The sequence below is a fragment of the Alligator sinensis genome, unplaced genomic scaffold (assembly GCF_000455745.1).
Source record: "Alligator sinensis unplaced genomic scaffold, ASM45574v1 scaffold1343_1, whole genome shotgun sequence".
NCBI classification, from domain to species: Eukaryota; Metazoa; Chordata; order Crocodylia; family Alligatoridae; genus Alligator; species Alligator sinensis.
In genome coordinates this window covers 54,635-82,404 of record NW_005842810.1, presented here as the reverse complement: position 1 = coordinate 82,404, position 27,770 = coordinate 54,635, and the positions used below count along the sequence as shown (strand labels likewise).

The following is a 27,770-nucleotide window of genomic DNA, read 5'->3' as shown; positions in this document are numbered from 1 at the left end:
CGGCTAGTAAAGCGACCAAAACGCTGGCTTTCATCCATAGATGCTTCTCAAGCAAATCCCGGGACGTCATTCTCCCCCTGTACTCGGCCTTAGTGAGGCCACAGCTGGAGTACTGCTTCCAGTTTTGGGCTCCACAATTCAAAAAGGATGTGGAGAAGCTTGAGAGAGTCCAGAGAAGAGCCACGCGCATGATCAGAGGTCAGGGAAGCAGACCCTACGATGACAGGCTGAGAGCCCTGGGGCTCTTTAGCCTGAAAAAGCGCAGGCTCAGGGGTGATCTGATGGCCACCTACAAGTTTATCAAGGGTGACCACCAGCATCTGGGGGAACGTTTGTTCACCAGAGCGCCCCAAGGGATGACGAGGTCAAATGGTCACAAACTACTTCAAGATCATTTCAGGCTGGACATAAGGAAAAATTTCTTTACTGTCCGAGTCCCCAAGGTCTGGAACAGCCTGCCACCGGAGGTGGTTCAAGCGCCTTCATTGAACACCTTCAAGATGAAACTGGATGCTTATCTTGCTGGGATCCTATGACCCCAGCTGACTTCCTGCCCTTTGGGCAGGGGGCTGGACTCGATGATCTTCCGAGGTCCCTTCCAGCCCTAATGTCTATGGAAAAAAAAAAAAAAAAAAGGTAACCAAGCTGGTCAGGCATGACTTGCCCTTTGTGAATCTTGTTCCTAATCACCTGCTTTGTCTCCAAGTGCTTAGACATAGATTCCTTCGGGCCCTGATCCATTATTGTTCCAGGGACTGAGGTGAGGCTGACCAATCTCTAGTTCCCTGGATCTTCCTTCTTCCCCTTCTTAAAGATGGGCACTAGATTTGCCCTTTTCCAATCAGCTGGGACCTCTCCCAATCACCACCAGTTCTTCCCGGTTTGTGAACAGCAGACCAAGAAGAGCACAGCTGCTAGTTGGCCTCTCCAACACTTGCACCAGCAATCTGTCCCGAACACCCTCCAAAAACTTCCTGGATTGCCTGTACAGTGCTGTACTGCCCTTGCAGTAGGTGTCAAGGTGACTGAAGTCCACCGTGAGAACCAAGTCCTGTGACTGAGAAACTTCCATTAGCTGTTTGAAGAAAGCCGCATCCATCTCATCCTCTTGGTCATGACAAGGGTGGCATCATGGTGGTCTATAGTAGACACCTATCATGATGCCACCCTTGTTGCTCTCCCCTCTGACCCTAACCCAGAGACTTTAAACAGGCCTATCTCTAGTTTCATATTGGAGCTCTGTGTTTCATAAAAGACTGAATTTCTGTAGCATATTTGTGCCTATTTATTTCCCAGGTTTCATTTTATTACAATAGCTTGACTCAGACTGATTCAGCAGTCCTTCTTTATTCAGAAAAACACCTAAGCACATGCCAGCAGTTATGTACATATTAAATGTTTTACTGAATGTCGCAGAGCACTTAGGTGCCCTGCTCCTAAAGAGGGGAAACTGCTAGGGAAAGAGCCCTAGCAGTGAACAAGGAGCTCAGCTGTTGGTTGCCAGGGCAACTCGAGCTAGCAAGTGACCCACACCTGCCAGCGGTCAGCTCACTGAAAGGGGCAGGGCCTGGCTCCCTTATAAACCCTAGGGGCTGAGGCCAAGCTGGCAGTTCCCTACTAGCAGCCAGGGAGGAAAGAGCTCTCCCTGAGCAAAGCTGAGAGGAGAGGTCTGACTGCAGGTACAGCCTGAGCCAGGTAAAGGATGGAGCATCCATGGGGTGTTTTGAGTAACGTCGGTTATAGACGGGCGGCTTCAGTTTATGTTATAGCCAAGGGAGCTTGTGTTTGTGTTGCTGTTTGTCCCTGGTGGTCTGGGTGAGGCTACTAGGGGTTGGAGGAGGCCTCATACGGGACCCACAGCAGTGTGGGGACCCCAGTGCCAGTGAGGGCACAGCAGTTGGGGTGCACTGACCCCAGCCCCAGAAAGGGGGCATTTGAGAGGCCCCAGAGAGAGAGGTGTGGATGAGAAGCCCCAGTGCAGATGTGGAGAGCCCCAGAGAAGGGGGCAGTGCTTGAGAAGCCCCAGTGCGGGTATGGTGAGCCCTAGAGGAGAGGGCAGTGTTACTGTGGAGAAGCCCTAGAGAGAAGGGGGCTTACATAATTTTATGCTTCAATTCTCCAATTACCTCAACATTATACAAAGAATCCGTTGTCTCTCTCAGCCTTGCTCTGGTTAACTCTAGTTCTTTCTGGAGTATTTCTTGGGCTTCCTGGAGACTGGAGATATGTCCTTCTGCAGTACCAAGGCCTTGTTCACTTTTTCTGACTAGATCTTGTAGAAGACACACCTACAGTATATAAAGGAAGTCAATGTTTTCATAATTATCACTATAGGCAACCAACAAAATCAAACTTGCATCCTTTTTTTCTGAAGAATTCTATATAACTCTTCTTTGTAAACCAATTGGGCTGTTCCAAACAAAATGTCTCCTCTTTAATATTATTACCTTGTTCCTTAGAGTATGGACATGCATACACATGGAGCCATCTCAAAAGGGGAATGTTTCAAAAGGGCAGCAGCTGTTAGGCTCCAGTTGTTAAGTACAGACAAAATGGGAATGATATGAGTGTAGCAAAACCACTCCAACTTTAACACTGCTGCCTGGAATGCTAAAGTTGAAGCAGTTTTCATACATTTGTATGACTCCTGGTTTGTCCACATGCACAAATTAAAATGTAATAGCTGCTGCCCTTTTGAAATGTTACACTTTAGAAACATCTCTAAAAACACATGTCCTTTCCTCAGAGTATGCACTAAGCTTCTGCTTAGCAGTAAGCCTCTCATTATGCCTCATTATATTCTTAGTCAGATTCTTATCTCTAATAGCATCCTTGAAGTGAAAAGGACTTCATCAGTTTCGGGGCAGCTAATATTATAGAACTGAGATGCATTTGAAGAATTAACCACATATCCTTCATGCTGTGCAATTTTCTGATTGCTAAATAAACCCACTATATATGCTTTAAACTTTAGTAATGTAAATTAGTCCAAACTAACCTTCATGCTACCACAGATAGACTGCTGCTAATCTCAGAGAGAGCTTGTTTAAGGTTAGCTAGCATACCTCTAAAAATATACCAAAATCAAATTTTCAGTGCCAATACAGATAGACTGTTCATCTCTGCGCCTTAGTACTATATCTGTAAAACAGTAATAACATTGTACCTCCCTGCCTTTTGGATGCCTTATAAAAATAAACACATTGAGAACGATAACACATTCAGCAACTACAGTAAAGGTGAACAACTGAAAAAACCTTACCTGGATACAGAAGAAAAATAGGGTTGCTACTAAAAACCAAGCTGTTTACTGAATTATGCCAGAAAGAAATCTCTTTTTTTTTCCTAAACAGACATTGGATTGTACATATGCTTAAAATGAATGCTTTGTCTATGATTTTCTCTGTACTCTTTTATATAGGGCTACAAGAGCTGATTTGGACCACAGGTCGTATCTTTGACACCCATACTCCAGGGATACAGACAATATGTTGTTTTACCACTCCTTTACTTCAAAGATAAGGATGCTGCTGAAATACAGCAAGGCAGGTTTTGACACAGTAGGTCCTCAGACTAGTGCTACCAGCTGATTGAGGACAGCCATAAGATGATGATAAAAACTTGCCTAGAGTCCAGACCAGGCTTGTCCAACATACAGGCCGTGGGCTGCCATGCGGCCCACCAAGCCATTTTATGTGGCCCACGGCGGCGGAGCACGGAGCTGTGGCGGTGGAGCGCGGAGCTGTGGCAGCAGCACCAGTGGAGCCATGGTGGTGGGGCAGTGGCGAGGTGGGCAGGGCCGGCCTGCAGGCCAGCAGCTGCCCCGAGGGCTGCACTGAGCGGGGCTGCCCCAGATGCTCCTGACTGGAGGAGCTGGGGACAGGCTGTGCCTCTTGCCCCCAGCACGTGGCTGGGGGAACTGCAGCATGGTCTGCACCCTGCCCTCATGGGTGGTGGACAGAGACACGGGGTAAGTTCCCATGTGGAGCTGGGGGCACCTTGGGGCCGGGCCGGGGCAGATGGGGGCACAGGGTAAGTTCCCATGCGGAGCTGGGGGTGCCTCGGGCCTGGGCTGGGGCGGACGGAGGCATGGGGTAAGTTCCCATGCGGAGCAGACCCATTTCATTGTCACTTCCTGCACCTTCATTGGTGTCAAAGGTCACGTGTCATCACTTCCTGATGTGATGTCACTTCCTGTGAGGTTTTTGAATATGGCTCACCGGCCCACTGGGTGATAAAAAGTTTGTGATCCGGCCCCACATTCAAAAAGGTTGGACACCCCTGGCACAGATGCTTTTACTTTTGTGGCACTTTAGGCCAGACTTCACCTCAGGTGCATGCATTCTTGGCTGTGGAACCGAATATTCCCCAAGGAAGACCCTTTAAAAATACGACATGATAATCCCCTCTGTAGTCTGCTCTTTCTGTACGTGGTAGAAGGACCTGACTAGTATGCTCAAAGAAATGACCTTGCTCCCACAACGCCCATCCATGATTATCATGAGAGATACCTCTTTTAGGCTGGGGAGCTCATGTCAACAGTATCTGGGTACAGTGCCCAAGCAAACTGAAGAAAGAGAGATTCCATAGCAATGTACTGGAATTCAGGTTTGAGAGGATTATTGTCCCACTCCAGACAACTAGAAGTCTCCAAATCAGACCCAGGGCTGTCTGGGGCCAAGGCAACAATCACCTGATTGTTGACCCATCCTGGACAGCCTAGGTCTTGACCCACCCCAGGGCTATCCCAGGGCCAGGGTTGACAGTCATTTGACTGGTGGACCCTGCCCTAGGACAGCCAAAGGTTTTGAACCAGCTCTGGATTGGGGACAGTCCTGGGCCTGAGACCGAGCTATCTCCTGCACAATCAGCAGTCTGGGATTATAGGAATTTTTAGCCCCATCCCAAACATAGCACCTCCTGCTGTGCTAGACATGCATGGCAGGAGAGGCAGTATTTAGGATGGGACATATAATCAGAGGAATTGTAACTGCATCATTGTTTTAACGTTGAGAGGAAGTGGCACAGGGTACAAGGATGGACTGAGCTACTGTGTGCCTTATGAATACTGTAAAGGCAAAAAGTCTCCAATCAAGTGATTGAAGATGATATGGACAGCAGATCTTAAAGAGCTCTAGTTACTGAAATGAGAAGAAAGCTTCTCTTTTTGTTTCAAATAAAGTCTATCAGTACACTGGCTCTTGATATACTTGGTCTGTCAAGTTTCTGTTTAAAGGTTTGGGGATTTTTTTTTTTTTTTTTTAATCTTTTTCAGAACTTCCTGACTACAGTCAGGTGCTTGTAGACAAAGATGGAAATGGTAAAACAAAATGTTAATCGGGCAAATTTACAATAATAAGCATGTGAATGGTAAGCTACCTCATTGTCTCTTCTTTTTCTTATGAGTCCATATTTATTTAAAACTCTCAAGAGATGCATTGCTTACTAATAAATCATGTGTTACCAATTCTGGTGCTTTGAAAATATGGGCATTTGTACACATGCTTGTGTTGTAGCACTGGATGCTTTTAAAAGTGCCCAGTGCTGTGGCAAAATGCACATCAGCGCTGAGAAAGTGGCAGTGGTGTGCTTTTGAAAACATGAGTCTAGTTTTTTCAAGGTACAGCTCTGCTGACCACAACCCCCCAGCACTGCTGGTTCCCCTCACAACCCTTCAGCCCTGTTCTTGCCCCTTAATCCCCCCCACCCACTGCTCCTGCTCCCTCTGCCTTGCTGGAGGGGTCTCCCAGCTGCCAGGGCTACAGGGCTTGCCCCTGGCAAGAGGTGGCAGCTGCTGCAGCAGAGCAGAGTGTAAAGCTTGGCTCCCCACCCTGCTGCAGGCTTGGGTGGGGGAGGGGGATGGTGTCCCCTACATGTGCAGCTGCAGCAGGGGCAGCAGTGTGGGGTTGCGCACAGGGGATGTAGGCAGCGCAGACCTCACAGCAGCAGGCAGTTTCCTGCATAGCTCCACTGTTCTTTGCAGCACTGGGTCATACATGCTGGGCTGCAGAGACCCCAGAAGAGGGCAGCAGGGTGGGCAGCACGAGCCTGAAGCAGGCAGTGCTCAGTCCACACCCCATGCACTGTCAGGCTGGGCAACAGCCCCAGCCCCAGCCCCAGCACTGCTCAACTCCCTTCCTCTCTCCCTATGGGAGCCTCAATTCCCCCCCACCGCAACTTATCTGTGGGAGCTGCTCTCCAGGCTGCCTGGCACATAGTGCCACCTCATGTTCCCTTCCAGCCCCCTGCAGGTTGGAACTATGCCAGCCTGCAGAGGGCTCATTGCAAAACTGCAAAATCTGTGGGTTTCTCCAGTAAAACGAGAAATTCGCGTTTTCCTCCAGTAAAAGGTAAAATTCAAGGTTTACTCTGCTCTTCCATGGGAAATGGAAAATCCAGCTCCGTGCTCATCAAAAAAGGCATCTTCTTTATTGCTGTGAGTGGGGTACCTGTCTCTTGCAGTTACTATGATAAGACAGACACATCAACTAATTCAGTTGACAGCATCTCTGCTTTTTGAATTCAGGATACTAATGAATTGTGGAAAACTAAATTCAAGGCCCTACTTGGTTATCATATACATAATAAAGGCGACTTCTCACTAAAAGCATTTTCAATCCCTGGTGAACATTATATTTAAGAGATGATTAACCTGTTAATTAGCTTTAAGTGGTAACCAAGCCATATGGTCAAATCAATTTATGACATAATACAGTAAATGAGCCAAAAATTTATTTCATATATAATATGGAACATCTTTGAGGCTCACAGATTCATAGATGTTAGGGCCAGAAGCGACCTCAATAGATTGAGTCCAACTCCCTGCATAGGCAGGAAAGAGGGCTGGGGTCAGATGACCCCAGCCAGATGCCTATCTAACCTCCTCTTGAAGACCCCCAGGGTAGGGGAGAGCACTACCTCCCTCGGGAGCCCATTCCAGATTTTGGCCACTTTAACTGTAAAGAAGTTCTTCTTAATGTCTAGTCTAAATCTGCTCTCTGCTAGCTTATAGCCATGATTTCTTGTAACCCCCAGGGGCACCTTGGTGAGTACAGCCTCACCAATTTCCTTCTGTGCCCCCATGATGAATTTATAGGCAGCCACAAGGTCGCCTTTCAACCTCCTCTTGCGGAGGCTGAAGAGGTCCAGGTGCTCTAGTCTCTCCTCATAGGGCTTGGCCTGCAAGCCCTTAACCATATGAGTGGCCCTTCTCAGGACCCTCTCCAGGTTATTCACATCCCTCTTGAAGTGTGGTGTCCAAAACTGCACGCAGTATTCCAACTGTGGTCTGACCAGTGCCGGATAGAGAGGAAGTATCACCTCCTTGGTTCTGTTTGTCATGCATCTGCTGATGCATGATAAAGTACAGTTAGCTTTGCTGATGAGTTCGTCACACTGACAACTCATGTTCATCTTGGAGTCCACTAGGACTCCGAGATCCCTTTCTGCTTCCGTGCTACTGAGCAGGTCATTTCCTAGGCAGTAGGTGTGCAGTAGGTGTGCAGCACTTTGCATTTCTCCTTGTTAAATCGCATTCTATTGTTTTCTGCCCATTTGTCCAACCTGTCCAGGTCTGCCTGTAGTTGTTCCCTGCCCTCCAGTGTGTCGACTTCTTCCCACAGTTTTGTATTATCTGCAAACTTGGACAGAGTACACTTCATTCCCTCGTCCAAGTCACTGATGAAGACACTGAAGAGTATCGGTCCAAGGACCGAGCCCTGCAGGACCCCACTGCCCATGTCCTTCCAGGTCGATATCGACCCATCCACCACCACTCTCTGGGTATGACCCTCTAGCCAATTTGCCACCCACAAATGCAATGACATCAGCCAGTGCCTTTAGTACCCTCAGATGGAGCTCATCCGGGCCTGCCAACTTAAATGCATCCAGTCCTTCCAAGTGACTCTGCAGCATCTCAGGGTCAATGCTTGGTAGTCTGGCACCCTGCTGTTGCCTCTCTACAATCCCATTTTGAGACTTGTCTTGCCCCTCGTTTAAGAACACTGAGGCAAAGAACTCATTGAGGAGTTCAGCCTTGTCCCCCCTGTCCGTCACCAATTGCTTTTGCCCATTCAGTAGCGGTCCTACTCTGCCCTGGGCCTTTCTTTTACTCCCTATATATCTGAACAACAATTTTTTGTTTTCATTAACTTGGGATGCCATCCTCAGCTCCATGGTAGCTTTGGCCTTTCTAACTGCCTCCATACAACTGTGAGCTGAGGAGGTATACTCCTCTTTAGTAATGTCTCCCTGTTTCCACTGCTTATATGCCCTTTTTGCCCTTAGGCTGCTCTGGATTTCTCTGGTCAGCCAAGGAAGCCTCTTAATCCTGATGCAGGGGGAAAGGGGCCGTCTCCCTCTGTGCCCAAAGGATCGCTTCCTTAAGGCACAGCCACCCTTCCTGGGCTCCCATCTCGCCAAATCTCTTACCCTGCAGTGCGTCATTGACTAAACACCTGAGCTCGCTGAAGTCAGCCTTCCTAAAGTCTAGCACTTCTGCCCTACTAGTTGCTTTTCCCACTCTACGCCTTATGATGAATTCTATTATTTGGTGGTCACTGTCCCCCAGGTGACCACTGATCTGTAGGTCCCCTACCATGTCATCCCCCGTTGCCAATACCAGGTCCAGTAAGGCAATCCCCCTACCAGTAAGGCATTCCCAAGCAAGGCTCATTAGGTGTCATGCCTTAAACTGAACATGTGGCAGGTTTGGGCTAGGACACAGCTGTCCCCTACTCAATCTGGTTCAGGGCAGAACCTGTTCTGGGATGCTGCGCCCCCACCCAATCCCCAGAGGCAGATGGAAGGGCAGCATAAGCCCCCCCCCCAAAAAAAAAAGATAGATCAGGGAGTCTCCTCCAAATTACAGTTCAGTGCATCAGACCTTTAAAAATGGCGTATACAGCTGGACTGCACGCAAAGTTTTTTTTAATACCCCCAGGGCACAGGGACTCCAGGTTTGGAGAGTGGCAGCTCAATCCTGGATCCCATGTGCCCTGGAACCTGGGAAGGCCCTGCAGGCTTTAGCATCCTCAGGAGGTAAAGTCCTTCGGCTTGCTCTGATGGGAGCCTCTGATCCCCCACACCTGGCAGCCCAGACAAAGCTGCAGAGCTAGGGGTTTTGGCAATCAGTTGATTGTCCATGCAGCAGGGACACTGGGGCTAGTATCAGATCCTAGTTCAGTCCCTGGCCCTAGCTGACAATCAGCTGATTGTCAGGTACCCGGCTTTCAACTTGTTGGTGCAGGGAGAGACCAGGATCATACCAGGGCTCCCCCTGCACTGGCAAGTAGGGTATGATTGCAATCTAATTCCTTATCCCAAAATCTTTGTCCTGCCATGCATGAGTGGCATGACAGGAGGCACAATTGTTGGGATGATGGATCAGATCCTATTGCACCTTTAAATGAACATCTATCAGCAACCTTTAGCTCCTTTATAAGGGTAAACTTTGTCACTTTTAGTCTATGAATGTCAGCAAAAATGTAAGAATTAAATTAAATACAGAGGGTCTCAGTTTTTGTAACTTAAGAACACACTGGTATTTTCCAAGACAAGTCAGCAAAATGAAAACCAAACTGGAGTGACAGCATGACAGTGTACTCTAGGAAGATAATACACTGATAAGAATAAGGACTATACTTGATCTTAGCCAAACTAAAATGGAAAAGAAAGCAAACACTACAAATACATCCTTCTGTAAGCTAAAAAATATTTTTGTACTATAAGAAAAGTGAGCATGTCAGTGGTCTTCTGGGGCAGGAGGAGATCCAGCTTCCAATTCCAGTCTTCCATTAGGTCTGAAGTACTTGCAGATACTCATAACAATAGGAAGGAGTATTATGCAGTGTTCAGCAGACACACTTAGGAGTGATTAAATAACAGTATTAAGCTCTGAGGATGAAACATGCAAAAGAACTGAAGCTGTACTAGTTGTGAGGGAGAAAGATCTTTTAAAATGTGTGTTTTTTATTTATAAAAGTTTTTGAGTGAAGTTAGTGTTTATGAATACTGAAGACTGCCAGCATACACTCCTTGTACAATGATTGTAATATGGGAAATAGCAGCACAAAGTATCAGTTCAACAAAGTGGTCAGATATATGCTTAGGATCATCCCTGAAAATCATGCAAGTTCTTCCACTGAACACAGAATCTGCTTAGAGATGAGAGACAAAGAATCTCCACATACTGATAGACCAATGCATCTGACCAAAACATACCATCTCTTGGGTCAATATACTCATTCTCTACTTGGGCTTTTTTGCCAGGACTTGTGTAAAAATAAACTGTAATTAACTTACCACATTAAGACTGAAACTCCCCACTCTTTAGATCTAAAATTCAAATTTAAGTTATATCAAAGGAGCTCAGATTAGGTTTCGGATATAATACTGTAATACATTATTTTGTTCTTATTAGAAATAAGAATGACAATTTTTTTTTCCAGGAGATGTTTAAACTATATGAAACTAGTCAAAATTTACAGTACACTAATTATGAAAAAAATAGTGTACAGGAGAAACTGACTTTTGCCTTTAATTACACCTGAAATATTGCATAGAGGTTTATTAAACATTTCACTTACAGAGAAGCAGAGCAGAGAAATGGGGTCCTTAACATAATGCAGTTTTGTATTTATTTTCTTTGCTTTTGCTATGGCAATTTGTAGACGAATAGTATTAATAACTAAAGAGAAGAGAGTCATATTTTGAAAGCATTCCAGTGAATTGTAGTATTCGAATACCCAATTTTAAACAGCCATAATGAGGTACATGGGCTTAACAACATAGGCCAAGCCTAATCTCTGACTCTAAACACAAACTGAGTAAGATATCATTAGTGATTAAATGTGGTCTAATGAACATGACAGTTAACTGATATGACTAAGTGAATTCTTGCCTCCTGATTGGCTGAAGTCAGCTTGGTTGTCAGTTCTTCCCTCAGGTTTTCCAACTGCTGTCGAAGCTGATTCTTATCTTCTTCCAGATGCAGTTTCTCCTTTTCAAATTGCTGCTCCATTTCCTTCAAAAAACAGAACAACAAAACAAAGAAATTATATACCTGCTAAGTAGTTACCTTATACCAAACAGTGAACTCTACTGAAAGAAGTACAAAGTTTGTTTTCTCTCTCTCTCATTCTTTCTCGTTCTCTCTCTCTCACACTCACTAGTTTAACTGTGAGAAAGGAGTCTCCTTTTCCTAAAGCACTGTAACAAGCTTTGCCTACATTTCTGGAAGTTTTGATTATTCTGAGTATTTTTGAGCCCATATCCCTTGTTAATCACAAGATTAAAAAGAAAAAAAGGAAAGCAAGACCTCCTTTTATACTATAGAATAATTGAAAATCAGGGTTGGAAGAGACCTCAGGAAGTTGTCTAGTCCATACCCTGCTCAGAGCAGGACCATCCCCAACTAGATCATCCCAGCCAAGGCTTTGTGTACCTGGGTCCTAAAAACTTCTAAGGATGGAGATTCCAACAACTCTCTAGGTCAGTGGCTCTCAACCTGTTTCCTACCAGGTGGGACCCATTTGCAAAGGTTCATGGCCTGGCGCAACCCACACACCCCCGGCCCTGCCAATGGAAGACCCATAGTCCCTGCCTCCTGCCACCCGCTCCGGCCATGCTGGTGTCCCTCACTCCTGACCCACAGCCCCTACCCACCCACCCCCAGCCCTGCCAGTGCCCCTCACTCCCAAACCACAGCCCCTGCCCCCCCATTCCTGCCAGTGCCCCTCACTCCCGACCCTCAGCCCCTGCCCCATCCCTGCCCTGCAGGAGGGGCCTCCAGCTGCCCTGTCCCACTCAGGCTAGAGCACGGTGACTGCAGAGACTCTGGCTCATGTGGGCAGCAGTGGAGCAAGCTGGAGGGAGGAGGAGGGGAGGCCTGTGGCAGCCCATTTCACCCCCTGAGCAGCATATCCCGGCCGCCCCACCCAGCCTGGCCTCGCAGCTCTCCCCCACCCCTTCCCCACCGCCACTCTGCCCTGTCGCACTTTCGATGCTTTCCCAGGATCAGTGTTTCTCAACCCACAGCTCATGACTCTCCAAAATCTTCCTGAGACCCACTTTTGGGTTGTGACCCACAGGTTGAGAAACACTGCTGTAGGTAACCTGTTCCAGTGCTTCACCACCCTCCTATTGAGAAAGTTTCTCTTATATGTAACCTAAACCTCCCTTGCTGCAAACTCGAGACCATTGCTCCTTATTCTGTCACCTGCCACCACTGAGAACAATCTAGCTCCATCCTCTTCGGACCCATGCTACAGGTAGTTAAGGCTGCTATCAAATCCCCTCTGTCTTTTCTTCTGCAGACTAAATAAGCCCAGTTCCCTCAGTCTCTCCTCATGAGTCATGTGCCCCAGCCCTCAAACCATTTTCACTGCTTTCCACCAGACTCTCTCCAACTTGTCCACATCCTTTCTATAGTGGGGGACCCAAAACTGGACACAGTATTCCAGATGTGGCTGTACCAGTGCAGAATAGAGCACAATAATTACTTCCCTTGATCTGCTGGCAACACTCCTACTAATGCAGTTCAGTATGCCATTAGCCTTCTTGGCAACAAGGGCACATTGCTGACTCATATCCATCTTATTGTCCACTAACCCCCAGTCCTTTTCTGCGGAGTTGCTGTTTAGCCAGTCAGTCCCCAGGCTGTAGCGGTGCATGGGAGTCTTCCATCCTAAGTGCAGGACTTTGCAGTTCTCTTTATTGACCCTCATGAGATTTCTTTTGGCCCAATCCTCCAATTTGTCTAGGTCACTCTGAATCCTAGCCCTACCTTCCAGCATATCTATTACACCACCTGCCTTGGTGTCAACTGCAAGTTTGCTGATCATTAATGAAGACATTGAGCAAAACTTGCCCCAGGACACACCCCTGTGGCATGCCACTTGATACGGGCTGCCAACAAGACACTCAGCCATTGATTACTACCCATTGAGCCCGACAATCCATCCAGTTTTCTATCCACTTTACAGTTCATTCATCGAACCCAGACTTCCTCAGCTTGCTTGCAAGAATGCTGTGGGAGATGGTATCAAAAGCCTTGCTAAAGTCAAAGTATATTATATCCACTGCTTTTCCTGCATCCACAGAGCCAGTCATCTCATCATAAAAGGCAATCAGATTGGTCAGGTATGATTTGCCCTTGGTGAATCCATTCTGGCTGTTCCTAATCACCTTCTTCTCCAAGTGTTTAGAAATGGATTATTTGAGGACCTGTTCCATGATTTTTCTGGGGACTGAAGTGAGGTTGACTGGTCTGTAGTTCCCTGGATCCTCCTTCTTCGCTTTCCTAAATATAGGCACTATACTTGCCCTTTTCCAATCATTCGGGACCTCTCCTGATCGCCAATAGTGTTCAAAGATAATGGCCAGTGGCTCTGAAATTATATCAACTCCTTCCCTCAGCACCTTTGGATACACTGTATCTGGCCCCATGGACTTATACATGTCCAGCTTTTCTAAATAATAGGCCTCTGCGAATAGGGAAGTATTCAATTTGGATTTCGCCGATTCGGAGGACAGTGATTCGATTAGGAGATTTGGATCACTGTCCTGAACCGATTCAGCCGAATTTGCTTCAGAAGATTTGGCAATGATTAGGAGAGATCCAGTGATTCGGATTGGCTGGGGAGAACCATGGGTGAGGCTCCTATGGCTGCCGTGCCCGGCCCCATCCCCTGCCCGGCCAGCCCCAGCCTAGTCCCGGCACTTTAAAAAAATAAAAACAAAACAAAAAACCCTGCATTCCCCAGCTGCAGGAGCAGCAACTGGGGCCTCTGGGCGCTCATGGCAAAGCCCCTCCACACAGCATGGAGCAGTGGGGGGCAGCGGGGATTGACTGCGCGGTCCCCCCCCCCCCACCTGGCACCTGCGTGGCAGTTGCCCCATGGCACAGGTGCAGTGTGGCTCAGCAGGGCACCACACGCTGTCTGGCAGCTAGGGCCACTGGGGCTGAGCAGTGCCGGGCTCCAGGTGACCATTGGAGCCCCTACAGCCCTCAAACAGCGCACAATGCCCCACCGAGCTGTGCTGCACCTGTGCGATGCAACAGCTGCCGCACGGGTGCCAAGCTGGGAGTGGGCGATTCCCGCTGCCCCCGCGCTGCATGGGAGGGCTCTGCCACAAGTTCCCAGAGGCCCCAATCACCACTGCCAGAGACAGTGAGTGCGGGGCTTAAAAAAAAAATGCTCTGCACTCACCAGCTCCGGCAGACGGTGCCTGGGGCCTCTAGACACTCGTGGCAGAGCCCCCACATGCAGCGAGGGACAGTGGGGGGCAACAGGGATAGCCTGCCCCCCACTTGGCACCCTTGCAGCAGCTGTTGCATTGTGTGGATTGGCAGGGCACTGTGCGCTGTTTGGGAGCTAGGGTGGTTGGGGCTGAGTGGCGCTGGGCTCCGGCTGACAGGTGGAGCTGCCCCAGCTAGGCTGTGCACCATGCCCTGCTGAGTGCCATCACCACTGCCCCCCACTACCCTGCACTGCACAAAGGGGCTCTGCCATGAACACCCAGAGGCCTCAGTTGCTGCTGCCAGGGGGGAGGGGGCGGGGCAGGGCAGCCATGGGGGCTTCTCCCGCAGCTCCTCTGGCTGTGCCTGCTTCTGCCCCAGTGGGGGGAGCTGTGGGGGCAATCCCTCACTGCCACCATTTCTAATGCTGCTGTACCCACATCACCACTGGGAGTCACGGTTCAGCCCTGGCACCACTTGCCCCTTCCACTTGGAGCTAACTGAGTCCGCATCCCGCCTCCCCACCTGCAACCAGCGGTGCAGGTGCCCACATCCCGCCCCCTGCCCCCCTCCCTGAGTAATGTGCCCCCCTGCTCCAGCTAGGCAGCTTGTCCCAGCCCCAATTGCTCCCTCCCCCACACTCCTTCCCTTCCTGCTCCCCCAACCCCAACAGACTTACCAGCTGGAGGCAGCTGTGTCAACTGCCTGTTTAGTCTATGGCCGAATCTTCAAAGCGGCCAAAGCTTTTCTGAATGAATCAGATGCTTTGAATCAATTCGGAGCTTTTAACTGGTCTCCCAATTCGATTTAGATTTGGAGATTTGGTCCCCGAATCAGGCTGAATCTCCTCTGACTATAATCAGCTACTGAAGTTTTGCACAGCCCGACTAAAGAGTCCCTAACTTGTTCTTTCACCACTGTTGGCTGCTCACCTCTTCCCCAAACTGTGCTGCGTGGTGCAGTAGTCTGGAGCTGACCTTGCCTGTGAAGACTAAGGTAAAAAAAGGCATCAAGTACTTCAGCCATTTCCTCATCATCTGTCACTAGGTTGCCTCCCCGTTTCAGTAAGGGACCCACACTTTCCATGACCTTCCTCTTGCTGCTAACGTACTTGTAGAAACCCTTCTTGTTACCTTTCATGTCTCTTGCTAGCTGTAACTCCAATTGCACTTTGGCCTTCCTGATTTCATCCATGCATGCCTGAGCAATATGCTTATACACCTCCCAAGTTGTTTGTCCAAAGCTTCCACTTCCTCTAAGCTTCCTTTTTGTGCTTAAGCTCACCAAAGAGTTCTCTGCTAAGCCAAGCTGGTCACTTGCCACATTTAGTGTTCTTCCTGCACATCAGGATGCTTTGTTCTTGTGCCCTCAGTAAGGTTTCTTTAAAATACAATCAGTTGTCCTAAACTCCTTTCCCCCTCAGACTGGCCTGCCAGAGGATCCTGCCCATCAGTTCCCTCAGTGAGTCGAAATCTGCTTTTCTGAAGTCCATGGCCTGTACTCTGCTGCTCTCCTTCCTTCCTTTTGTCAGGATCCTGAACTGCAACATCTTGTGGTCACTGCTGCCCAACTTGCCATCTGCATCCCCTATCAATTCTTCCCTGTTTGTGAGCAGTAAGTCAAGAAAAGCATGGCCCCTACTTAGCCTCTCCGAAGTTGTGTCCAATGCTCAGCATCCCATTGAAAAAAATTAGCTAAGGTTCTCAAAAAAGTATCCCTCAATCCGAATTAGGGCTCTGCCAATCCAAACCTGATTTCTAAAGATGAGAATATTTATGTACCTTACCTACAAGTTACACTAATGGACAACTGAATAGGACATGTGGCCAGGCTACAACTAGGGAATCAGTAACTGTTTGCAAAACAAATCCATGCCAATAAATCTCAACAAGAGTATGGGGCACACTGGGATGTTGCAAGATGTTTTAAAGGTGCTGCAGAAAGTAGGAGGAGATAAGTAAGGTGTGAAAAGATCAGTAAATAAAAACAGGCTCAGGTTCTCCCTGCCTGGCTACTTCCCCAGACCCACTATCTGCCTTTTCTACTGGCAGGTAAGAACTGTAATAAATTAATTAGTTTTTGAAATGTGGTGCTGCTCAATTCTGAAAAGTTACGGAGTGGTGCCTGGAGTCTAACAAGCAATTCCTTGGAGTTTGAAAAGGTTGAGAACCACTGATCTACAATATATGAAGTTTTATACATGCTTTCCATTTTAAAACACATTTGTCAGCTCTTTTCCATTCATGAAATTTGCATGCCTATAGCACTTGAGGTTCTCAGGGGACGTTGAATTCAAGTACTACCCAGAAATGGGACCTTTCAGCTTTTAAGGCTAAAACCTACGGTTGGATTTCTCCCAGGACAACTTATCCTGAGATGGGAAAAGTCCGTTGTCTAATGGTAAGTGCCTGCGAAGTATAAGAATTACTGTATTTACCCAAATCCAAAATGACTCCCCCCCCCCCCCCCCCCCACTACTTTTTTAAACAAAAAAAACCCCCCCCCCCCCCCCCCCTTAATTAGATTTTAGAAATGAAAAATTATGGACTTGTTATAATTTTCCATGTCTAGAATCTAATTATTGGAGAGTCTTTTTAAGACTCCCCCACTGCTGCCACAGGAAAGCAGAGGTGGGGGGCAGACAGAGCGGGAAGCAAAGCCAGGAGGCAGCTGGGAGGGCCAGGGGCAGGGAAAGCAGGGGAGCAGATGATGAGGAGGCAAGTGGCATAAGAAACATCAGCATGACCCCTGCCCCTTCCCCACCCCATGCCTTCCCCCTACCACTTATGCCCAACTACCTGCCCTCACCTTATGCTGCTTTCCCCAACTTATCCAGGTACAGGGATAGCCTCAGAAGAGCTCATGACCCTCTCCTGCCCCATGCTGCAGGGAGCAGCTGTGCAGAGAACTCAGCTTGGGTGGAAGTGGGGGAAGCCTGCAGGTTCCTCCTTCCCTGCCCAGTTCCCATCCCCAGTCTCCCTGGCTAGGCAGGAGGAGGCTAGGAGGAATCTGCATTGCCACAGCTGCTCCCTGCAGTTTTGGAGCTCCTGCCTCTGTCAGCTGAGAGCTGCAGAGTAGCTTTGGAGGGAGCCTGACTTGACTGGGGACTGCAGCAACAGTAGCATGCAGATTAAATTCTTCCCTGCCTGGCTCTCTGCCAGCAAGGGAGATTTGAGCGGGGGGAGGGGGAGAAGGAGCAGATCCCAGAGGGAAGAATCTGCATGCTACTAGGCATGTCTACACAAGACATTTATTGCAAAGTAGACTAATTAACTGTGCAGTAAACAACTTGCATCTACACGTGTGGCCCTATTAGGCCATAGGAAACTAACTCTGCAGCACTACATGTGACATAGCTGGCTGGAGCACAAGGGTGCTTCAGTGCAGGGGCTGCTAATCTTGCAGTGGAGCACCTCATGCCCCAGCCAGCCCCCTCCATAGCACACTGAGCTGGGTCAGAGCAGCCCTGGGTTGGCAGGCTGACCCCCACCTAGACTCCCTGCCAGCTGGGCTGCTCTGACCTGGCTCAGCACACTGCAGAACTGGGCACACATGTAAACATGGCACCCAGGACCAATACATTCCAGTGCGATAACCAGTAAGCGCCTTGTAGCTGTAAACTCTGGCATAAGTGCTGGAGTTTACTGCTTCGCCTTAACAGCACATGTAGACACACCTACTGATGCTGTCCCTAGCGCACAGACAGCTGCCCCCACAGTTCCCAGCTGGAGCATACTCAATTTTAAGATGAGACATTGTTTTCCACATGATGAAGATGGGGGAGGGGAGACTCATTTTGGTATCAAGTAAATAGAGTAACGCTTTGCCCCTGGGACAATAACAGCTAATTTTAGTTAAATTGCCATTCAAACCAAACATGTAAATTACTGTCCTGCACCTGCTTTGATACAAGTCACAGCCTGGGACAATCAGCCCAGGATAAAGCTAACATCTGGTTTTAGTCTAAGATCAACAAAATAAGATGAATTAAGTCCACTATAGTGGGAAACATGTCTGCAATGTAAAGAGGCACATTATCCGATTGTATACTTCTCTCAAACATTCCTTGATATTTTGCTTTGTCTTGTAAGTCTGCAAGATTTTGGAGGCAGAAATTGTAGTTACCTGTTTTCACAGCACCTAGCAAAAAAAGCTCCTGATTCTAATCAGAGTCCTAGATTATACAGTAATATAAAATGCTATATATTAAAATATTAATACTAATTAAAATATGCATATGTTGTTTTCCAAGCTGACTGCAATTATATTATAATTAAATAAGTTTGTGTTCTGTGTTTTTTCATGTACTTTCTCCACAGGTCCTCTGCTCAGTTAATACCCAAGATGGACAATGGTCACCGAATAAGAAGCTATTAAATGATTTGTTTACCCTCATTGGGTAATGTGTCCAGGCCTTATTTAGTGATGCTAGTCAAACTCTTATCTGACAACAAAATGATCAGTTTTTTTCATCAGCACTTGCATAGTGTTTAGCAATATAATACTTCAATGCTTCACAAACATTAACTGATATGTTTTCAGAAGATTCCTGATAAGTGAGATAATATTCTTATTGCCATTTTACAAATTAATATCACATGCCCACTAATTTTTGGGTGTAAAATCTGACATTTGTTTACATTCCAATTTTTCCCAGCACATATTATATATAGCACTTTATATGTTTGTAGCAGAGCTTCCATTGACATTAACTACTGCTGTGAATGCAATACTGCAAAAAAGACCTGAATATCTCAAATTCGGTAACAGGAAACTAAGCAGCGCACAATTAGTTCCTGTGCAAAGGTACTCTGTGGCTGAGGCAGGGACAGCAACATTCTTAATTCAGAAACTATCCTTTCTCTCTCAGGTCCCCTGATGTAGTCACTCCATATTTTCATATATATAAATAAACGAAGCAGAGGCCAACTGTCTTTTTCAGTTCATAACCCTGATTCACTCTAGCAGCTGCTTCATCCTGGGTACATTGATTGACTCAGAGGTCCTGTGGGAAAATACGGTGTGATCATGTAGTTAAAAAACTGATCAGACAATGCATATGCATAAAGGGGACAAATGGAGGTTGCAGAGGTAACATTTGATTGATTGGTCGAAACATAAAACATACAACCAGAAATTGCATCATGTGGCATTATAGTAATATCATTGTCACCGCATGGGTGGTCAGCAGGGTTGGATTTATTAAAACTATAGCACTGATATCTGCCATTTGAGCTAATGAAAAAAAAACAAAATAAGTAATAGATTGACATCATTAATGATGATTCGTCACTATGGATTTCTGACAAATACTTTACCAATGGATTTCACAAATATTTGCTCACAGTAGAAGAACACAGGACTCAGGAATCTTGTGTTCCATTTTGGCTTCTGGAATTGAGTGTGCTTTTTTACCCTTGACTTCTCCAAAACTGATTCACCTTCACTTTTGTACCATCCTAAGTTTGACCCTGTCCCAGGCCTCTTTTCTACCCTCTCTACTGGGCCCATAACCCAGACCTAGTCTCCTTCCCCAGCCCATCCCAGTCTCTTTCCTTGTCCATCTCCAAGTTTCAATACAAGCTTCTGCCCCAGCAAAGTTACCTTGCTCAAACGTTCCAAGCTTCACCCTAGGTTCAGACTCTGATTTTTCAAATAGAGGAAGATTCTCCTCTCTCTTTCCCCTACTCCTCCCTCCACCTACCAGGGTGTCTGAATGGCAAAAAGGAGCATTGAGAGCACAGAGACAAAACCTCCCTGTTTTCTATTCTGGTGCCCAGCACCACAGTTGTCCATACAACTGGAAACATCTGCAACAGAAGTCCCAAGAACAAACAGGTTTATTACAGATAGAATCTTTGAAGAATTTTGTTGTAAAAAAACTCAAATCAGTCTCTATACAGCTTGTACAAACTGATTTTTCAAAAGCTTTTAACTTTGCTAAACTGGTATAGCTTTTTATGGGCATACCAAAACAGCACATGCATAAATAGCACCATGGCAGTTCCCCAGCTAAATTTCAAGCCAATATTTTAAATCATGGAGGAGCTAGAGCTTCTCAAGGAAAAAATTCTTAATGTGGGTAAAAATAATACATTTTCCTTATCCTGTTCTTAAAAGTGACTGGATGATTTTTACTTTAATTTAACACCCCCCCCCCAGTGAAAGGTAAATATTCAGAATGAAAAATTCAGCCCAAATAGTTAAAGTTCGGCAACATTAAAATCAACTGAAAACTGTATCTTAAAAGCAAGTCTCAAGCAACCTTAACTGCAAGCAGGTGTATCAGTTTGAATTATAAAAACAAAAATTAAAAAACAAATTTCTTAAAAGAAAGTAGTGTTTTAATACAAGATTCACCACTCATGAAGATCATACTTTCACCTGCCCTTCTTTGGATTCTACTCATTACTATCATTCTTTCTTCAAGAGAACATATTGGTCTTTTTGCCTATATTTCCTTAAATGGAACATATCTAGGAAGAGCCTAATGCAGAACAGACCAGTCCTTAAACAGTTCCTATCCTCTGTTCCAGTTCCGTAGTCCTTTGCTGGCATGGGTTGGAGCTTGTGACCCAACTGTGATGGTGAGCCAAAGTATCTGCCCTCCTTTCTCCCACAACAATAGCCAGCTGCCTGCACTAACTCTACTCTGCATCTGCACTTCCTTTGTTGCAGACTCCCAACCACAATGCAGTGAGGGAAGCACAGATGCAATAGAGGAGCAGGTGCTGCAGTGGGGAGGAGCACTGAAGAGGGGATGGCAACATAGTGAAGCTCCATGCTACCGATCCCCCATACCAGATCAGACCTCTGCAGTCCAGACTGGACCTCTTTGCAGGCCAGATCCATCCTGCAGGCTGCAGACTGCCATGCCAATCCCTGCTCCACTGCCATCCCTAATAAGTTGGTCTACAGCAACGGTTGACATTTTTATATAAAGACAAGTTCAACAACTCAAAGGCTATTAATTAAACCACAGTTAGATTACTTTTATCAAAACTTTATATTTCCTGGATTCAAATTGATGACAGAGTGGAAAAGTTTCTAAATCTCAGTTATAATTCTTATTTCTCTCTTCCTAGAGTCAAATTCACCTTTTATTTCCTGTCATCAACAATATAATAAGTTGGTGACAAATAATTTAAAGGCCCAGTATGTTACGCAGATCTTTCCAAAATCAAAATGAGAATAATTTACAAGACAAACAAGAACCACCAAACAAACAAACAGAACAGCTACCACTGAGCAGAGAGCTGTTGGGAATATCTAAAATGATAATTCATCAATTTTTAATTAGCCAAATATATAGACAGTGTGTAGTAAGTAAACACTGACAAAAGTACTTAGCAAAAAATAGAAACAGCTCTAGTTAATTCCTTAAATTTTCATAATAAAGTAATACATTTTAACATAACAGAAAGAACTTCGTAGTTTGGAGGGCAACACAGACTTACGATACTAGATGTGGAACTCTATCAAAAGTGCTTCCAAAAGCATGACCGAAAGCTCACCGAGGCCAATGGAACAACTCCATTGCCATCAATGATCTAAGGATGAAGGGTCCCAGTTCTTCCTCCAGATTACTGTGCCTGAAATTAACTTTCTGTTCAATGGGAAATGGGGAGAACCCCTGCATCCTGTTACAAACATATTCTCTTTTCCCCAGCAATTTAAAGATGGACCTATAAAGTCATCATAAAAGTGCAGCTGTAGCTTTACTGTACTCTTGTTCTCACACCAGTGAGAAAGTTAGTTTATGCAGTGAGGGGTATTATAACACCAATAACTTGTCCATATTGGGTTTAAGGCAGCAAAGTCTGAGGCACTTTACAAGAAGATTCTACAGCACTGTGTTTATTATCTGTTGTTCTTTACAAATGCAAATGTACTGTAGTCAAGACTCCTTAAGAGACTAGAGAGAGGGAAAAAAAAAAAAGTGAAATAGTTCATATTCTGGGCCTTGACACATTTTTCTGTTATAAACATTACTCTTTAAAAAAATCTATTATTTGCTGTTCTTTTAAGACATGCATTCAACTTTCTCACCCTCTCAAAATATTAACTGTTTAATTAGTTAAATATGTATTACTTGTTTAATTAGTTAAACATCATCATCTGTTCAGTAACCAAATATAAGTCAATGTCAGAAAGTCCACAGAGGTGGAAAAAATAACTTAAAAGCAAGCATTAGGAAAAGAGCAAAAAACATTAATAGTATCCGTGTAAAATATTTCACTAATCTTTTGACAGGTTTAATGTGATTATCACCATAATATCTAAGTACATGAATTAAAAATATGTTGGAAAGATACTTGAAAGACAGTTCATCCACCATCCTCCTTGAATATAATCATGTGTCTAATTTAAATGCATCATTAATTTTCTGCCTTAAAATTTGAATTGGGGGCTATGACTTTTGAAAATACCTTCAAAATCTCTGAATTCTTTTTCCCACACTGCTGCCCTGGACAAATTAAGCCATAATAGGAAATATGTATACAGTGATGTCTCATTCTATGTCTGTTATTAACATAAAAGCATACTTTTGTATTTGATGCAAATGTCAAACAATAATACAAGGAGGAGTGGGGAAAATAAGCAGACAGCTATTATCTCATACAATTAAAAGAAACGTGTCAGCTCTACTCAGATGCAAAGGTCTCAAGCTCTGATGGTAAAAAACCTCACTGAATATTAGTACAAGATTTTTTACCAGGAGGGGAAGAATTTATTTTAGATCACTGTAGGGAAGCTGGATAGTCACCACTGAAATGGTTTCCTAAGCTTTATATGCTAGGTGTTTATTTCTCATTTGACTTCAACTTAGGCTAGAAAATCTCCAAAGTGGCAGTTGCTTTTCATTAATTATTGTAATTATACTCTCTGTCTTGATGCATTCTAAATTTCTTCTCAATCAAATTTTCAATACTTGGCTTTCTATAAAGATTCTAAAAGTTAAAGTAGTGTTCAAGAGTGCAGAAGTAATAATTTTTACTTGCTAATTTGATTTCTGCATGTTGAAAATTTATAACAGAGAACTACTGCCCGCAGGACAGCATTGCTTAGGCATTTCAATGTAAATAACTTATTTTCCCCTTAGAAAAGGGGAATACAAGGAGAAAACCTGTTTAAAATTGATGCAGCTGAAAAAAAATCCTCATATAGAGAAGCGAGGCCTGCATATTAATTGGTTTCAGAATAAAATGACAAAGGAATAAGGAAAAATGAGCTAGAGCAGGGGTCAACAACCCAGGGGCAGGACATTTTGCTCAGCATGCCATAGCCAGCCCAGGCTCTGGGCAGCTGCTGCCAGTCATGGAGCTCAGGCTGTTTGCAACGAGCCCAGGAGACTGCCAGCCCTGCTGCAAGCAGCCCAGGCTCCGTGGCAGGCACCAGGTGCCCAGAGCCCTGGTAAGCTGTGGCGGGCAGCCATGAGGCTGCAAACAGCTGCACTGCTGTCCAGAGCCCTGGCTGGACTCTGTGGTTGTGGTGCCAGGCTTTGGGCAACTGCAGCAGGCAGTGGGCAGGCTGTGAATAGCTGTACCAAGGTCTGGAGCCCTGGCACTAACTCTGTGGCTGTGGCGGGTGCACATGTACCTTAGAGCACATGGTGTGGAAGGGGCCAGTGAAGCGCAACCCTAGCCCCGCCCCTGTCGTCCACCCAGAGGCACGCATGCACCTGTTGCCAGCAGTGAGGATCGGACCCTTTTTGAGTGCCCTGCCATCTGCCTCTGGCATGCCAAGTTGAGGCAAAGGTGAAGGCTGGGGTGTTTTTGGCACTTTGGCCAAAAACATTACTGACCCCTGTGCTAGAGACTGCCATAAAATTCAGATCAGTGACTAAATTGCTGAAGTATCAATCAGGCAAAGAACAAAGTTCAACTCAGAAGTTACGAACTGGTGCACCAGGATAAAGTTATCAGAGCCCAAATCAGCATTCTTTAGGTAATAAGGTCTGAAAGGCTTAAGGATAGTCATTGTATACAAATTTAATAAAAATATTTTTGTGATAATATACTTAATTAACAAATCAAAATGGGCAGTAAGCAAAAATGGTAACTGAATGCTGGATAAAGCAAAGACTTGGACCAGCAGCTGAAAAGTAACTCCAAATGGGAGCTCCTTCCCTTACTATTATGAAATGTCCAAGTTAAATTCAATAGCAATTAAGGGTCCTGGATGAAATATGACCACTAAAATGGAGAAATGTCTAATGTTACATCCCAGAAGCAGTACTACTAGATATATAAAACATCATAATTTAAGAGATTCTACCAGTTTTGTAAATGTAAGCCCAAGACATGTCTCATTTGAAGCAGGCCTAATTGTCCCCGGGTTAACACCTGAATCAGAACAGGTACAGCTTAGTCATTTATATACATCACGCTTCCCAACTTGCATTGCTATTCCTCTGCCAGTAGGTGGTGAGCAAGAGCACTACCTGGCCAGACTGTCCTAAAATGACAGGCACCTTATTGACAGACATAGCCATGTCCTGGGAAAAAGCTTTAGCACATTTTATTATACATTTTTCAGAGGGACTTGAAGTGGGACAAACAGGCACATCTTGAAGCAGGCATGATTAGGATCCCAAGGCAAAAGGCTCTCTCTCAAGACAAAGGTCCTAAAGAGAGATAATAAGTGGCCTGATTCCATTAGTGATCTCAGAGTAGTTGTCCTTAAACAAGAAAACCTTTCAAAAACAACTGGAATGTGAAACTGCTGCACAAAAGGCATCATTAGACTGAATTGTTTTAACCATGCTTCCAAAAGAAACTATGGATTCTTACCATAAACTAGCTGTTTACTCGTGCCCCTCTAGGCATTACCTGCCTTGTACACTTCAGTTATCTAATCAACCCCATTATTATCTCTTAGCAGTGCCCCACTCCTCACTTCCTTTCTATATATAATCTTTTTTTTCTGCCAGTTCATCCATGGCATCTAACGAAGTGGCTATCGCTTATGCAATCTCATGTCTCCCTATGACCTGACAGCTCCTTTCACTGAAGAAGAGGTGAAGACAGCACTATCTCGTGTTAAAACAGGAAAAGCTGCTGGCCCTGACCAAATTTTTCCTGAACACCTCACCAAACTCAGGCCTATATAGCTCAAGACTGGCTATGCAGCTTTCTGTCAACACACAAGCATCACTGCAAGATACCCCAAATCTGGCACAAGGTCAACATCATTGTAATACAGAAGCCAGGGAAAGACCCAACAGACCCAAAGAGCTATAGCCCATATCACTGGTCTATAAACTCCTAAAGCGGTTTATCCTGAACCGGATCACACCAATTATTGACCAACGGCTGCTGCATGAACAAGCAGGTTTCAGAAGAAACCAATCAATCCATTACTCTGTGGCAGCTCTTACAACTGATATCAAGAGTCTTTGAGAATCAAGAAAAGGTTGGCGTGGTTCTAGCTGACCTAACAGCAGCCTACAACATGGTTTGGCACCCAGGCCTCCGGTATAAGCTATTTACCACACTACCAGACAAAAGTCTGGTTAACTTCATTATGGAGATGATCTCAGATTGGTACTTTACTTAGAGTACATCATACAGAAAGACAAGTTGTCACAAGAGACTCAGGAATGGAGTGCCACAAGGCTCTGTTCTTGCTCCCACCCTGTTTAACATCTACACGGTAGGCTACGTAAGCAAAGCATTGACATGTAAGCAAACGACTTGGCATTTGTTGCTGCCAGCAATAACGTATCATCAATAGAGGCCAAACTGAACCATGACATGGAACTCATAGCTTCCTACCTAAAACAGTGGCAATTGAATCTGAATATACAGAAGAGCACTTCAACACTTTTTCAAATGAATAATCATGCTGCGAATGCCAAGAATTGTTGTGGAGGGAAAAGAGTTACCCTTCGAGAAGATTGAGAGAAGTGGGGAGAGGGAGGGGGGGGTCACTCCCAGCTCAGTCTCCCTTTGAACTTGCCTGCCACAACTTAGATAAAAAGAAAAGAGGGATTCACTGATGGTATCTGAGCAAGGAATCACCACAGTGAGCTGGATAGTAAACTCTCACAGAGTAGCCTTTATTTGCACAGCAGGAGTCTGTATTGTACCAATGTCCTCGCTAATTACCTCATTAGCGAGGGCATTCCAAGCTGCAGATAAGGACTCTAGGCTCCAGATGCCTTAGGGATACTTTATAATTACCAGAGTCTCTGGGGGTTAAAAAGTTTTATGAGAGGAATATCTCTCCGCCTCTCTCTTGTGCTGGGAGCTGCACCTGCTGCTCCCTTGCTTGTTTGAATGGCTGGTCTGGTGTCTTAGCTAACTCCACAAGTTGGTTGCTCTGTCTAGCTCCTGCCACCCAAACCCCGTCCTGAAGCCTCTTTCTAGCTCTTGGGGTTCCCAGTAGAGCTGTATCCCGAAGCCCTGCAGTCTTTCCCCACACTCACTAGATTGGTTGGGGTTCTCGGGGGAGTATTTAGACTTGTGGTCAAACTGGCGTTGTCCGGAGTCCCAAGATCCTGGCTTTCCTCGGGGTCCCAGGTAAGGTTTCTCTTCTTCCTTCTTCCAGGGTCCCAATGGTTTCTACTCCGTCCTCCAGTCCCCAAAGGCAAAAGGTGTTTGTCCTGTGGCCGGATTTATGCCGGCTGTGATGGACTAATCATCCCACCCCTCTCCTGATGTGAAACTTCCTTCACCTGGCAGGGTGCAGTCTCAGGTCATCCTCCCCTGAAGCCCATACAGCAACAGGGCTCCTGTCTGAGCCCGTTACAAAGACACTAACCTATCTGGGTGTCACTCAGACAGAAGCCTAACCTTTCACTACCCCCTGGAGACACTGAGGCACAAGGTAACCTCAAGGGCTTCAGCTATTAAGAAATAAGCTGGTACAACATGGGAAGCTGAGTTCTCTACCTTGAGAACAACTACACTAGCCATGGTTTATGCACCAGCGGAATACTGCTTTCCTGTGTGGGCAAATAGTGCCCACACCCGCAAACCGGACAGTGCCCCTGAATTCTGCACTACAAACAATAAATGGCTACCCGGTATACACGGAATGGGAAAATGTGTTCGTCTTGACTGGAATCCCCCCTCATAACATCAAGAAGTCTGAAATACTGCTTGACCTGGCAATCAAAGCCCAATAGGAAGCCCATCTACTACATAACATGATTGAAAAATACCCAATGCAGAAACGTCTAAGAAGCACAAACCCCCTATCAATGGAGTGGATGGAAGGTGGCGACAATCCAGGTGGCAATGATGGAGCAGGCAGGGAGGAGGGTGAGGACACTGGAGCTGGCCTTGCACCACCCCCCCCAATTGGAGGTGGCAGCAGTGGTGTGGGAGGGACAGTGGGGTTGGGACACCATGGCAAGACCATCGCCGATGCAGAGGCGGGGGGAGGGGAGGAGTGGGCAGAGACCTGACGCAGGGGGGTGGGGGGAGAGGAGGAGGGAGCCCAGGGGAAGCGGGGGAGAAACCAGCTCGCCACAGCAGTGGAAGGGGGCCGCCCGCCACGGGAGCACCAGGGGGGGGGGGCGAGC

At 46.0% G+C, this 27,770-nt stretch overlaps 1 protein-coding gene across 9 annotated transcripts in view; it reads right to left on the bottom strand.

The window, feature by feature from the left end:
• FAM184A (family with sequence similarity 184 member A) overlaps positions 1 to 27,770 on the bottom strand; it is a 189,913-nt gene that overhangs the window by 108,150 nt on the left and 53,993 nt on the right. For all 9 annotated transcript variants that reach the window (XR_003091708.1, XR_003091710.1, XR_003091709.1 and 6 more), the window contains 2 exons: positions 10,901 to 11,023; positions 2,127 to 2,288 (listed from right to left, as the gene is read on the bottom strand). Coding sequence is in view for 6 of the 9 variants with exons in the window: in XM_025191337.1 (XP_025047122.1) it covers positions 2,127 to 2,288; positions 10,901 to 11,023 (285 nt within the window). In the remaining 3 variants the exon portion in view is untranslated. The remainder of the gene's footprint in view (positions 1 to 2,126; positions 2,289 to 10,900; positions 11,024 to 27,770) is intronic.